The sequence below is a fragment of the Silurus meridionalis genome, chromosome 15, assembly GCF_014805685.1.
Source record: "Silurus meridionalis isolate SWU-2019-XX chromosome 15, ASM1480568v1, whole genome shotgun sequence".
Taxonomy (NCBI): Eukaryota; Metazoa; Chordata; class Actinopteri; order Siluriformes; family Siluridae; genus Silurus; species Silurus meridionalis.
This window is the reverse complement of record NC_060898.1, coordinates 4,776,719-4,791,757: the sequence shown is the minus strand read 5'-3', so window position 1 is coordinate 4,791,757 and position 15,039 is coordinate 4,776,719. Positions and strand designations below refer to the sequence as shown.

Below are 15,039 nucleotides of genomic sequence, written 5' to 3'. Positions count from 1 at the left end.
GATGTCACATTGTGGACTGACTGCATGACCCAGGTTGGGTTAATAATATGTTTGAAGATGCGGACCTAAAAGAGAACAGGCTCGTTGCATCACTATTATTTGGATGCTTATTTAAGATACTTGTGCAATTAATACAATTAATGCATCCTTCCTAAATTCGTTTCTTTACAGTCTTTTTTTGCAATTTTATAAAAAAAGATTTTATTCAAGATTTATATTATATTCATTCTGGAAATTTTCCACTACGCCTGTGAAGATAAAGTAGTAGTCAGAAACAAATGTCTGAAGTAAAAGAAATCAGCTACAAATACAAAAATTAACATTTATATTTGCAGTTAATTTAGTAATCAGTCATGGTTCTGTTCTTGAACATATTGTATACCTTAGATCTCTATTTAAAAAAAAACTCTATAAACTACTAATAACTACTAATTTTAGTTTTTTTAATTGACAAAAGAAAAAAGCAGTAATAAAAATTCATCTTGTTTTAAAGTTAAAACCAATTTCTTCTCCAGAAAATGTTTTTGTAGAATATGGCCTTTAGTTTCTAAAAGTAAACATAGTATATGAACAAATTCCTTCTTTAATTGATGTTTATGTGGAAAAGTTATTACTGAGCTGAATAATATCTTATGTGAAAATGAAGACATGCTGTTTCCATGATGCTAAATTGGATGTATCAGCTTCATTATTGCTTAAAATGTATTATATTTAAGATCAGTTAGAAATTGTGTACATTTAATTTATTACCTGAATTACCTGTATAGAAACAGTAAATTGTTTTTTGTTTTTTAGAAATGCATTGAATTACAAATATAAAAATAAAAGCTACTTTAGTTAAAGTATTTAAATTTGTTATGTTTACAGTCAATTTTGTTGATGGGTTGCAAACAGTGAGGATTATTATCTACAAACATGTATTCACTGGCTTTTAATCAAAGATCTTTAAGTTTACACTTGCTTATGCTTTTCCATAACCAGAAGGCTGATGCTCACGTATTGATATTGGTACTACACTGGTTTCCAGAAACTTTCATTGTCAAAGTCTTGCAGATTATGCACTCCAATGAAACTTTGAACATTAGGACATTAATTATTAATATTAGTATTATTATTATTAGTAGTAGTAGTAGTAATGGCAGCAGCATCAGTAGTAGTATAGAGGTAGTATAGTAGTAGTATAGTAGTAAAACTAAAAAATTTTATGACTTTTTTAAATCCTTTTCTATACACTTTTTCCTAATGTTCCACTACTCATATCATAGGAGAAGTTGAGGTAAACATATATATTACCTTTTTTAGTAATTTATGGCTTTTTAACTCAGCAGCCATTTAGGACAGTCTCACTTTTTCTCTTTTGAACTTAATAAGTTAAAGTAATGCAGATTGTCATGAATTAAAGAAGTCATCTCCCTTGCAGACTTTCCCATTAGCAACAACTTCAAAAAGCTCAGACTTTTACCAAGCACCAAAACTAAAGAACCTAAAATAATGTCTAAGCAGAGAAATCTTCTCATATCAACACCTGCAAACTTTTAAACATTTGTTTATACTGTATGGCGCATCAGCAATCAAAGTCTCTGGGTAAGCTGTTACTATAGAATTGGTAACGTATTAGAACGAGTGCATTAAGTTTAAACCTATAAATTTGAATATTAGATTTCAGGTCATCAGAAAAAAAAAGAAAAGAAGAGAAAATACTAACAGAACAAAGTAGCCTGCTTTATATATCGACAGATGTGTTTATGAAACAATACAAGAAATTATTTTAGTGTGGTATTGTATGATTTGCACATATTCCCTTCAGCAAGTTGGGCAATCACAACCACAGGTCATCTTATGCCACTTCCCGTTCATTCTCCTGCAAAACAGACATGTCAAACAGACAGTAAAGTAGGAACCACTTTATTCCCATATAAAAACTAAATACTTACCTGACCATAGATGGGAGGTAAAACAATATGAGCCTGTTGGGGTGAAAATAGAGTAATTAGTACACCAAGCATTTGTCTCTAATTGTTTTGTCAGTGTTGATTTTGTTTTGAGGGTTCAAACATGAAGTTTTATATAATCATACAGGATTTTATTTCTCAGTCTGTATGAATACACATAACTAGTTACCAATATAACCTACACTGGATTTACTTTTATACTATGTTCTGTTTTCTGTCTTATAAATAGCAGACTGAGAACTTGTTAATAAACGCGTACGTACCGGTTCATACAGATCATTTCCAAAACCTGGATTATCCACATGATCAACCGAGTCCCTTGTCTGAGATCTGTTATGCTCACGTATCCTCAGGTAGAGGAACAGTATAACAGCCAGTGTCACCATCAACAGAATGGCTACTACCACCGAGGCAGCTATTACTCCTGAGTTGTTAGATGATGTTGGTGCTGAAGGTGAAAAATATTGATTGAAAGAAAAAAAGAAACATTTGCTGTTATCATTAACAATTTTGATGACAACACTATAGGGCCAAATGTTTGTTGAAACTTGATCATTACATTTGTATGTGCTTGTCCACTCCACATTTAGTCCCATGATGTTTTAACGTCCACTCTTCTGGGAAGGCTTTCTATTAGAATTTAGGGCATGTCTGTGGGGATTTTGCTCATTCAGTCAGTTGAACACTTAAGGGGAGGTGGTAGCTAAGTGGTTTAGCTTTGTGTTACTAATCTGAAGGTCAGTGGTTCAAGCCTCACCTTTAATTGTCAGTGCACTAGGGGCGCTGTATCGTGGCTAAAGCTGCGCTCTGACCCCAGCTACTAACGTCACTGGCTTATGGAAAGAAAGAATTTCACTGTGCTGTAACGTATATGTGATAAAAATAAAGCATCTTTCTTTCTCGAACCTCAGGAGATTAGACACTAATGCTGGAAAAGGAGGTCTGAAGAAAGTAAGTGTTCACGTTCATCCCAAGGGTGTCAATTAAAGTTGGGGTCAGGGTTTTTTTCAGCCCAATTTAGTTCTACTTCAGCCATGGCAAACCTTGTCTTTATGAAGCTTGGCATTATTATGCTGAAACATTTTTGCCAGATAGTAAACATAAATCTGGGCACTTACTTGTCTGGTTTGTCTGCTCTCCTGCACAGTTTAACCCCACAGTGTAGCCAAAGTCATCCAAAGCAAGAACACCCTTTGTGCCTTTAAATCCCTCAAACACAATCTGTTACATAAATACACACACAAATATTGTGTCATATTGTAACACAACATGAAGGCATTTTACAGCATTTGCATCATTACAAAACCAGTCATGATACAAGGACTAACATCTTACTTGGTAATCAGTCTCTGAAGTGACATTTAATTGGAAATGCTGCCATGTTTCTTCGGCCCAAGTGATGCTCAAAAGCTCAGTTTTGGCCCCTTTGGAAAGTGTCCACACGACCAGTTTGCTGTCAGCTACAGATGACGAACAAACCAGCCAAGTTATTAAGATCAATAAATAACAGCATATCATGACATCCCAGCTAAACATGTTTAATAATTAATTAATTATATAAAAATATATTAACTACAACATTATGATATAAGGTAAAATGAATTATCTCTGATTAATGCCCGAATTACAATGCAGAGACGGCTTACAGGCGACAGGTTGATAAACCCAAAAATACAAGCAGGTGCCTTTAGTGGGAGGAAGATAGGGACTCAGCAGCCAGGCATTCTGAGTAGCAGAATCCCACAGAGTGTGTGGAAGGAAAAGGAAGTGACCTATAATTTAAAACAATAATGTTCACAATGGTGACAAAAACCTCACAGGATAGATTGAACGATGCATAAAAATAGCAAAATAGAAAAAACCTCTCTCGTTGTGCAGTGTGTGGTCGTATGGTGGGGTGGGGTAGTGTGTTTCAGACAGCAGGTTGCTTAGCTCCCAATCTAAATGATCCAGATGGTGGCTCTGAGTGTTGCTCCATCCACACAGGCCTCGCTCCAGATCACATACTTTGTCTGAAAAATATAAAACAGTTACTCTGCCTATTCTTATTGATTATTACTTCATTTATTTATTTAAACAAACCTGTATTCGGGCAGCTGTTAGTTGAGAAGCTGATGTCGTCAATAGCGATATAAGTGTGTTTTCCGCCTCCTCCTTCCACCACAAACTGCAACTGATGGACAAACAATATAGTTTACATGACATTTACATTTACATTTACGCCATTTTGCCCTTATACAGAGCGACGTACAAAGCGCTTTGAGTCTCTATCAATGAATAAATCAATACGGGTTCGCTAGATTACAAACTTAAGATACATTAGAGCATCTGTAAAGCTGTTCCCCCAATAATCATAATGCTGATAAGAGAAAAAAATGCAGCTTGTCAGGTTACTGAGAAACTGTCGAGTGCATTGAAGATTTTTCAATGTTGAAAAATTCAACATTGCCTCAGGCTGTTACAAAGCATACAAAACTGCTTAGATCAGTTTTATAAAAAGTCAAAAATTATATCATCTGCTTAAAGCTTCTGGTGCAGTAAACCAACCAAGCAATGAAAAACACAGTATCATTTATCAACCAGGTTACTAAATTAGTTCGAATTTTTTTTTGGCAGGTATTATTCCTTATGCAAACCTTTAGTAAAGCAGGACTTTTGCAATCTCTATTTGTAATATTATTAAAAGATTTTCTTCATGACTACTCCATAGGACTTTTGGATATTGAGATAATTACCTGCCAGTCACCATGCCAGCTAACACTGCCCATGCCAAGGTGCCAGTCGTGTTCCTGATTCAGGTCGCTGGAGTAAATCAGAATCCTTTCCCCATCGACAGGCTTTACATACACATGCAGAGTACCTGTGTGATATGCATTAGATCAGATATTTTTTCTTTCTGTCATGGGTTCGATTCCTGGTCAAGGAACCGACCCCAGCCATTAGGGTTGCACAAGCCAGTGCACTCTTAGTGCGGGTCCCAAGCCCGGATAAATTGGGGTTGCGTTAGGAAGGGCATCCAGCATAAAAACATGTGCCAAATCGAACATGCGGATCATGAATATGGATGATCCGCTGTGACGACCCCTAAAGGGAGAAGCCGAAAGACAGTTTTATATCAGAAAATATTAAATATTTAACTAACCGGGGTTATGTCCTCCCATGTTGTACCAGAAATAAACACACTCGGTGTGAGTCACACCATATCGTACAGGGGAGATCAGAGTAGTCACGCTGCCCTGGGGAAGGACATCCACACCGCTGTGGGCCAACATGTAGTAACCTGAAGTGACATAAAATATCACTTGTTTCACGCCATCAGAAACTAATTATTGTATTTCTTTCACTTTTTAATTTTTTTTCTAACCCATTTCTGTCTCGAGACTGTGGTCGGTCTTAGGGCCTATCCTTGTTCCATCCCAAGTCTGATGGACCCAGAGACTATCTCTATTGTTGGTGTAGCCACAACGCTGACCTTCAAAGGAGCACATAGTAGGCAGAGAGCACGAGCCTTTTACGAATGCCACGTCATCTATAGCCACCTGTCCATCAAAACCTGACCGCACTGCCTCAAAAACCAACTGTATGAGGACAGAAAGTTGAAAACAAAGAAATAAGAAAGAAACTTATTAGGAATCTTATTTGCCATTGATAATATGCCTACTTATATTAGAGAAAAATTCGTATTCTAATAAAGGCTTAGGAAGATACCACACATCATTAAATATAATGAATTCAGCATATAGTATTCTACATAAATACTGCTCTCCAACTTTTACCTGATAGGAAGACATTTGTTGAGGCACCGGGCAGTGTCCTTCCTGCCACACATTTCCGTGAGCCCCAAACCGAGTCCATAACAACTGCTCCGAACCGTCTTTGAAAAGCAGCTTTACATTGAGCGCACCTAAAATAGAGAGATATACAAAACGCTACAGGCCGATTACCTCATTTAAAATATCAATTTAGGACTTTATTTCTACACATTTATAGTCAAACATTTAGGTTTATGCACCGTTTTCTTCATTCTAATGTTACCTGTCTGGGGGCCGTAGAGTTTGTAGAAGAATGAGAGACAGTGCTCATCTAGTGAATTCTGGCTAAGTGAAAGAAGGCGACCAGAAAGACCTCGTAGTGTCGAGTTCCACATATTCACTGCCAGACTTTTACCTAGATGGGGGAGTTATTTTATACGAGCAGGGGTTATAAATAATAAAAAAACAAGCAAATTCAGACTCTGTTATTGTGACACACATCACACTTAACTTTTCTTTATTAATTGGCAACTATTGTTATTAACATTTATTAGATTTAATGGAGCGCATCAGTATCATTCGATTTAGAGCAGTGATGAAGAAGAACAGAATAGTTTTGATTTCACTTGTTTATACAGCAGCATCTATTACACAAGAAACTTGTGAAAATCGAATGCTTTCCGTACCCTTTCCAATAGTGTGGTCAAGGCCGTTCTGGACACTCCAGTCATAGTTGTCCATTTGGTCTTGGTACCATCCACAGAAATCAGTCTCAAAGTTACAGGACAGTCCTGTTGGATGAATAAAAGATACATCAAAACACATAAAACACAAAGACATCTATGCAATCAGAAATAAAGATAGGAGGCATCAATGATATCTGTATAAATAGAAAATACTATTAGAAATAGCAACTACAATGTCTTATATTCCAAATGTTACGTGTAGAATTTTCTTTCCCAATTTCCTCTGTTTTTGTGAAACCAGAAAATTAAACATCATGCAACATAGTCACATGGCATTTCGTTATATAGTGTATTCATGTTCATGGACACAAATTTCCCTCTTTTTTTCGAGGGCACGGCTGCCTCTGTCCGTCTCCGTCTCCATAACAATGAAGGAAGAGGATCATGTGTAAAGCTGACAAAATGCCAAAGGTAATCTATGTTTCCCATTTTTAATCAGAGAATAAGGAAGAAAATATAGGGTTAGGGTATACTGTAATAAATGTGTGTGATTCTAATTAACGTAGACTCTTTAATTAAACGGGATAATATATTTACTGTACTGAAAGGAAACACTGATGATGGTTTATAATAGCAAATAGCTTAGAGAATATAAAGCAACAAAAACAAGGATAAAAAGACTTTGGCGGAGGCATCAAAAATACATCCTACTGAAATACATTAAATAGAAAGTCGTTCTCAGTGACACGGAAAAAGAGAGAAATTCGAATCGATAGATTCCATTTCATGACTATATCATGAAATGCTGTGAGACTGGGCTGTACCATGTGGTGACATACTAAAAGTTAAAAATGCCAAGCAAAAGGAACAATGTACGTTCAGGATCCAGAGTTGTGGTGTGACTGTTTAGCACATCATAATGCAAAAGGATGAAAAATACTAATCATAATACAACCATATTAACAGGAGAATTATTTAATAGATTTGCTCGAAAATTTGCTTGGTTTTACCAGTGTTTCCACATGTGTTCCGGATTCAGAAAATATTGTGGTGTTATTGTTGTTAATGAATCTGCTTAATAAAAATGTTCCATCATCAGACAGGTCATACCCCAATGCAACAAAATTTTAAATGTAGGTATATAGCTTACATAATGAAAAGTTGCTTTATAAAAGTCAGAAGTTATGTTGGTTTCTTGTTATTTAATCTACCTACCACTTATACAAAAAAATCTTGCTTCTAATAAAACCTATATTAAAAGTTTATGAACAGTAGAGATTGTGGATTGTACCAATGCCGATAGCTTGGTTGGATTGTACTTGTCAATAATCGATTAATCAACAGATCATCAGTTGTCGATGGCTTATACTTACCGTCGATTGTAGAAGGAATATACTGTGGGTTGCATTCGACAAAATGAACATCCTTCACTGCTATTCTTGCGTCTGAGTGAGGATTTAAAGCACGTGCTCTGAACTCCAGCTAACAAGAGGCAAAGAAGAGAACGTATAAAAGTCAAATGTGTAATGCACTTAAACAGAAAAATAAAGAGTACTTTAGTTTAAACTATAGAAACACTAACTAACACCTGAACCCTGTTGCTAAAATACATTAAATGCTAAAATACATTTATGTGATTACTTTCTAATCGCAGTGAGCTGAGCATGTGTGTGTGTGTAAGCAGAGAGTGAAAATTGGTGAGTGAAGACATTTATAATGTTTGACATTATTGCCAGATGACCATTTGTGTCATGTGCATTTGCTTGAAAAGCTCACATGTGCTCTTACACTGGGCCTGCTGTCATTATTACAGTGTGAAATTAGAAATGGTAATACCTGGAAGCGACGATCTCGAGCACCAATATAGACCTCCTCATTAACCCATGATTCTGCCTCGTTTACACCTGTCCTCCCACCAAACTCCCACAGCCGAGGAAGAGTGCCCAAGACACTGTCCACTACAATTACAGACACTTCTCCTGGAAAAAGAGATAGCGAGCACCCAGTGTGTTAGTGCAGAACATGTGTGTGTGTGTGAGACGATCAGACAGTTTCAGGGCCACATTAGTTGATTGTGTGTATGCAGAAAGGTGTATTGTTGTAGTGTAGCTGTATAGGTGTAGTGTTCTTGTACCTATGTGTTGGTTGCTGCCTGTGAGGCTGTAGGAGAACTTGAGAGTGCAGGCAAGGCCGGATGGGCCGAGTGGAGGGGTGCGTGTTTGAGCTTCTGTCAGCTGCTGACCAGCAGATTCACCCACATATAAGAACACCTCTGAAAAGAAAGAAATAAATAAATAAACAGATATGTATATTTGCAGATTTATAGGATCGTACAGCCATCATTTTGTGGTTTCTTAGTGGCTTCCTAGATTACCTAGTCCTTATTTTCCAGTGCATTTTACACCTAGGCCTTCATTGTTGTCCTACCTGAATCAGTCCAAATCTTAATACCATCGTTACGATGCCACGCCATTAGAAACCATAAATAAGATAGAGAACGCAGTATAACAGCGCACTGCATTCTTCTACATTTATTAGGACTCACCTGCAGATGAGGCATTTTCCATAATCTTCCAGCTTTGGCTTCCGACACTGATGTCTGTCCAACCTTTGCTACCCTGCTTATATGAAAAGTCTCCTGTGGAAACCATAAAACATTCCAAATATTCTAATATCTATTCATATTCATTATGTCACACCAGTAACTGCCCTTATTTGTTATATGTATTGTATTTATGAAACACATTATACACATGCTATTCAGAAACAACCCTCACCACACTGTGCTTCATCGTCTCCCTCTGGACAGTCCTTGTTAAAGTCACAAATCTTGCTGGCCTCCGCGCAAGGTTTTTTGGGTGGCTTGGGAAACTTCTCTGGTCTTACTGACTCTGTTGTTAAAGAAACCAAGCTTAGAAATAAGCAACAAAATGAACAGTTTACCTCTGAGAGAATTGTATGATTGACACTGTTACTTCAAAATGATAAACATGATATTCTATCAAATTCCCACAGCCACAGTATGGCTTGTGTTAGGAAATATTGGTCGATTTAGGGTAAAGGTTTATGTCACTGATGTTTATTCCAATGCTAGCTCACCATTGGACAAACGGCATTCGGGGGAGAGTGAAATATCATCAACTGCAATGCCTCCATATGCTTGGTCTCGAATCGCAGCAACAAACAATATCTGCAGAAAAGCAAGTGTCCCAGGAAGAGATAGGAGCAGAAACGAAAAGGAAAATTAATGAGTGGCTTTAAAGTAAAGCAATTTGAAAGAAAAAATATTTACCTGAAATGTGCTATTGACTACAAATTCTATCTCTGCTTTCACCCACAGATCACCCAGTGAACCACCACGTTCCCACACTGGGTAAATCTGTTTCTCTGCCACCAGCACTGATAGACCCCCTGATATGCCACCAAACTGGTGCGTGTACATCACCATCTGCCAGGAAAAATAATCATTTAAATAGATCCAAATAAAGATAATAATTACAGAATCTGTGGAACATTCATATTTGGCAATATTGAATACATAATAAAGATACAATTCATTAATTTTGAAAAAAATTGTGATATCCCAATCACATTATTAGTTTATGACCTGGGTTCGGTATATTGTGTCTTCATAACGTTCTGTACACAATTATATGTAAAGTAATATAATTAGCTGGATCAAGCACCAGGGTCATGCACAAACAGGATAATTTGTATTAACAAGCACCCACCCCCCTCAATGCGCCTTTTTTTGGTTTGGGCCACTGCCCCTCAAAATGTCTGTGCATGGCCCGGTTAATCATTATTTTAAAGCTGCCAAATCAAAGAACTTGTATTGTTGAATTGAACCAAATTTCCTTAAATTAATGTGATAATTTCAACTTGGACAAATTATTTACAATATATTTCCAATCTATTAGATTCATATTAAATGTTTATTTCACTGCTTGCTACTTTATATTTATGTATTTCGTCTGAATTTAATGTATGGTTTTTTTTAGGTATCTGTGCCTCCACTCCACAATTTCTAGCCTTCCATTCCAGATCTGAAATACATGTGCTTGTGTCTGGTAACTTGGATGGCGTGAACTATATATATGGTTATTATAATCTGAATGGTGAGCTCAATAAATTTTTGAACAAACCAGCTTGATTACGATTATCTTTCCCATAATAAATATTGACATAATATTTCAGCGACTTTAAATATGACTATAACTTATATAGAAATCGATTGAAAAAACAACCTACACGGCAAGGATGCGAGCTATTGGTCGGTTTCAGACGAGGACTTTGAAAAGATGCCCAATCTTTCTTAAGCACATTTGGTTTGGTAACATACAGGAAATGACCTGTAAATAGAAACATGTCCATATATCAGTATTGCACAACCTAAAAAGGCATTGATGCATAATGACTGTAATTACAAATTACAGTTGCAGTTACCTGAAGCAGAATTGGAGGAATGGTCTCTCCCAGGGCCTCTTAGAGGTTCAGAGTTTGAGATATGCATTTGACTGGTCCTGTTCCAAACCAGTGATGAAAGTGATCTTAGGTCCCACCCACAAAGGTCTTTCTCGAAGTCACAACTCATAAAGCCATCTGTACGACCCAGCAGAACATTGAATATAGGATGAAAATATGGAACACTCTGTGAAAACTATGATCCTTCAACCAAATATTGATACAAAGTTGAAAGCACACATCTGTTTAGCATGTTTTTGTATGATACTGAATTTTGAATGCGCTTCACTGGAACTAAGAGGCCAAACATGTTTCAGCTTTACAGTGTCACTGTGCACAAAGCAAGGTCCATTATATAGACATGTTTTGGCAAGGTTGGTCTGGAATAACTCAAGTTTCCTGCACAAAACCTTGAACTCTTACAAGTATAAACACTGTCCAACTTCACCAATGTTCTTCTAAAATCTAGTAAAAACTCCAAGGAACGCCCATCGTTATCAGTTCAGCAAGTCCATATGGGGGTGATGGTCAGGTGTCCACATACTTTTAAAATAAGCTTTATTGTTGTTATAAACTATTAATACAATATTTTGTGTGTATGCGGAATTCATTACACCTTATATCATCAATAGAAAAGAATCCCAGCTTTGCTTCAGAGAGGACATGATAAACCTAATTTCATTTTATTCTTTTAGAATAAATTATTCAAGGAAAATTACGATTCGTTAGACATCACAGATTTTCTTTTTACCCACAGGTCACATTTCCTACATGCTTGTAGTAAATGCATCAACTGTTCATAACAAGAAGTAGGTAATTATGTATAATATATAAATTATAGTTATTTCCACCTCCTTTTGGTATACAGACAAGAAAATGGTATACATAAGCAATATATCACATAGCTCCTGCAAAATATGGCCTTGTTAATGGTGTTTAAATCCAATCCCAAAATGTAATGCTTTATAACTAATTAATTCATGTACAAAGTAATTCAAACAATATAAAATGTTATGAAGGCATTCATAGGTCATTAAATATACAATCTACATAAAAAGAGTAACTGTCATGGTTTATAGCACTTTATATGGATCATTATACCCATAGCTACCATAAAGTACTGGAGCATAACCATCAAGCATTATGATAAGAGCTTAGCGATGAACACACTAACCGCAGTTCTCCTCATCCGTTCTGTCTCCACAATCATCTGTGCCATCACACACTGCACGTTCTTCCACACAGCCTCCCTGTTTGCACTGGAAATGTCCATTCCCACAGCTCTCAGTGGCTACAGGCACCAGTTATAAAGAAAAGCACAGCTCCTATTATTCATTGACACCAATCAACAGAAATAACATTATATTTTATTGTCTCGTCTTTTTTCCTACTTCTTCCGCTGTACCTGGAAGTGCACAGTCCATGAACTCCAGTTGATCGATAGCTACGTCTCCACTCCTCCCATCCTGACGCCGTGAGTGTATGTGTATTTGAAAGGGTCCAGGGATGCGTCCTAAGAAGACAGTGCCTTTCCTCCATGAACGAACACTTGTGTTCTCAGGCCTCCACACTACAGAAGGTTGTCCCTCAGGAGTCCACACTTCTGCCCAAAGAGGGCTGTTTTCCAGCATGGTGTAACCTAGAAGAGATTATTACTTAGGACAAATATAAAGAATGCAAACAAACTAATCTACATCCCATCCATGTTAGAACATGACATTTTGAGATATGTGTGTGTGAGAACATGTGCATACCTGAGTCCCAGATAAAGTAATGGAGATGAAGGCGACAGGTCGGGGAAGACTGATTGATTGTAGGAGATGTCAGGACAGCTATTCTAGGAGATTCTCCATTCACTGCTGTCACGGCCATGAACCAACCTGCACACAACACACTGGAGATCAGATTCAATCCATCTATCTCGGCATCAGTTTCTCCATCTGTGAATCCTTAAATTCATCTATCTGGCAACCCATTCACAATCAACTCATTAAACATTCTATGAATCCATTATCCATCAATCAATTAATCTATTACTTTAGTCACCAATCCATTTATCCATCCAGTAATCTGAATCCATTTATCCATCAATTAATCCATCATTCATCAACACATCTATTTATACATCAAACGTTTTATTAATTTTACTAGACTTTATTATTTAATAGAATTTTTTGCCATGCAAAGATCTTCATGCATGTTTAAACACTGAATATAATGTAAGAAATGTCTCCACCTTCTCACCCCTTTACAATCATATAATTACATCTGCTGATGTTATTATGTTTATAATAATTATGTTATTATAAAAGCATAAAAGTCAACAAAGTGCACAGTGTTAAGTGCATGTACCCGCTGATGTGCCGATTGTGTAATCAGACGAGGGTCCACTGTTGGGCAGAGGGTCTCCCCTCTGACGTCTCTCCCACATGTATCCTTTACCTTCGGTTGCCATATCCTTCCAGCCACACACACCTGCATCCTCGAAATCACATACAAAATCTCTCCCCCGATATCCTGGTTAAAATCCAAAAAAGTGCATGAAAACCACAAATAGAAATTCCTTTAAATGCCTTAAGTGTTAAAGAGAATCAAATTTATCTCACCACAGTCCTGCTCATCGCTACAGTCAGAGCAGTCGCACACAAAATCACATCGTGACCCTGTGCACTTGTTATCCAGGGAAAACACTACAAAGAATAAATATATGTTCAGGATATAACGTGTAACATATCTTACACTTTTAAATGTTTAAAAACAGTTTCCCAAAAGCGTTGCACAGTTTCGATCATTTTAAATAGTAGCAGTTGCTCGCTCAAACAATCATCTTTGTGCTGTGATCCAAATTGGAGACTGTGTGTCTGTCTGAAACCTCTATTCAATGATTTTATAATGTCTCTGTTAAAGAGCGCACATAGTTTTCGATTTCGTGGTAGATGTTGTGGCACCTGCGGCAACATAGATCTTTCTTTACCCTCGGAATGAAACCCAAACATAAATATGTATCTCTAAATAGCAAAAACAACAATACATCATCCAAAGGTTTGTCATTGAAAGATTATTTGCAAGCGTCTACTGAAGAATTGGAAAAAGTCTCCTAATAGGATTGTTTAGAAGGTTACATCACTCGTAATCATAACAAGGCCAAAACTCAGGCCAAAGGTCTTGGATATTAAACAGTAGATATCATGGATACATGTGCGAATGAAAGATTACGTAAAGAAGAAGCGATCTAAAAAAACATTTATTTTTTCATTACAGCTGTATATTAGCACTCATTTTCACTAAAAATAGACTCAAATCGTAAAAAAAGATTATTAGAAAATACAAATATTTATACATACACTATAATTGAACCTACACTGCACCTAAACCTGTAAAATTGTATGCATAATTGAACCATTAGTACACTTACAATATAACCATATAGTATATACCTAATAATAATGAGTTTATAGTATAAGCATAGATATCAGCATAGCCTACAACAACAATACATTTTTTTCTCATTCACTGGTCTCCAATCTTGCTCCTACATGCCCTAATCAACCACTTGATCCAGTTCAGCAATCAGGATATTGCTTAAATATATAAAACAATTAATAATTCTGTTTTGGGAAAGTAACTCTTACCCCACTGGACAGTAAGAAGCACTGTCAGGAGCTGAATAAAGTCCCTCTTCATTCCACAATAGAGAAGAAACAGTGTGCACTATATACCTGTTTCATCAGTTCTTCCAGCTTCTAAGCGAAGATAATGCTTGGACTTGACCCTCTGATGTGTCATAAAACTGCAAAAAAAAGCACCAATGTCTGCTGTAGCAGATTACTGAAACTATAAATGTGAGTGCAACAGGAAACTGCAATTAGAGAAGGCGTGAGGTCGAATGGTTGATTAAATATTTGAAGTCATCCTATATATACAGAATGTACTGATGATACATTTATTCTGCCCTACATAATATGCAACATATAAAATAAATACAAATAAATAAAACGTGTATTTGATATAATTCCGTTTATATCTTTTTTTAAACTCCCAGTTGATTTGGAAATGTTATCAATTCAAGACTGGTATGCAATAAAGCTGTGAACAGCTTTCCTGAAAATATTGACCTAACGGATATAAGCCATCAAATTCATTAGGCAGTTGAGTTTTTTATGACTTCTACATCGTATAGCAATA

General features: G+C 36.5%; 1 protein-coding gene across 1 annotated transcript; it reads right to left on the bottom strand.

Moving 5' to 3' along the window:
* Positions 1-1,706: 1,706 nt before the first annotated feature.
* Positions 1,707-14,624, bottom strand: mamdc4 (MAM domain containing 4). The gene is made up of 29 exons (XM_046868185.1): positions 14,487-14,624; positions 13,461-13,544; positions 13,207-13,371; positions 12,609-12,734; positions 12,260-12,493; positions 12,029-12,145; positions 10,837-10,992; positions 10,642-10,742; positions 9,683-9,838; positions 9,490-9,580; positions 9,168-9,281; positions 8,936-9,028; positions 8,525-8,662; positions 8,227-8,369; positions 7,764-7,872; positions 6,391-6,495; positions 5,988-6,119; positions 5,729-5,856; positions 5,317-5,530; positions 5,095-5,232; positions 4,688-4,812; positions 4,035-4,125; positions 3,815-3,964; positions 3,599-3,724; positions 3,288-3,412; positions 3,071-3,173; positions 2,216-2,400; positions 1,935-1,967; positions 1,707-1,861 (listed from the first exon to the last, which is right to left on the bottom strand). The coding sequence occupies exons 1-29, from the start codon at positions 14,536-14,538 to the stop codon at positions 1,838-1,840; spliced, it is 3,558 nt and encodes a 1,185-aa protein (XP_046724141.1). The 5' UTR covers positions 14,539-14,624; the 3' UTR covers positions 1,707-1,837.
* Positions 14,625-15,039: the final 415 nt, after the last annotated feature.

Excerpts from the sequence above, each read along its gene's own strand:
- mamdc4 (XM_046868185.1), bottom strand. The coding sequence starts at position 14,538 with ATGAAGAGGGACTTTATTCAGCTCCTGACAGTGCTTCTTACTGTCCAG. Across the intron at positions 6,496-7,763 it reads TATTCCTTCTACAATCGACG|GACTGTCCTGTAACTTTGAG; the intron begins GTAAGTATAAGC and ends TTCATCCAACAG. Across the intron at positions 2,401-3,070 it reads AGAGCAGACAAACCAGACAA|CACCAACATCATCTAACAAC; the intron begins GTAAGTGCCCAG and ends TTTCACCTTCAG.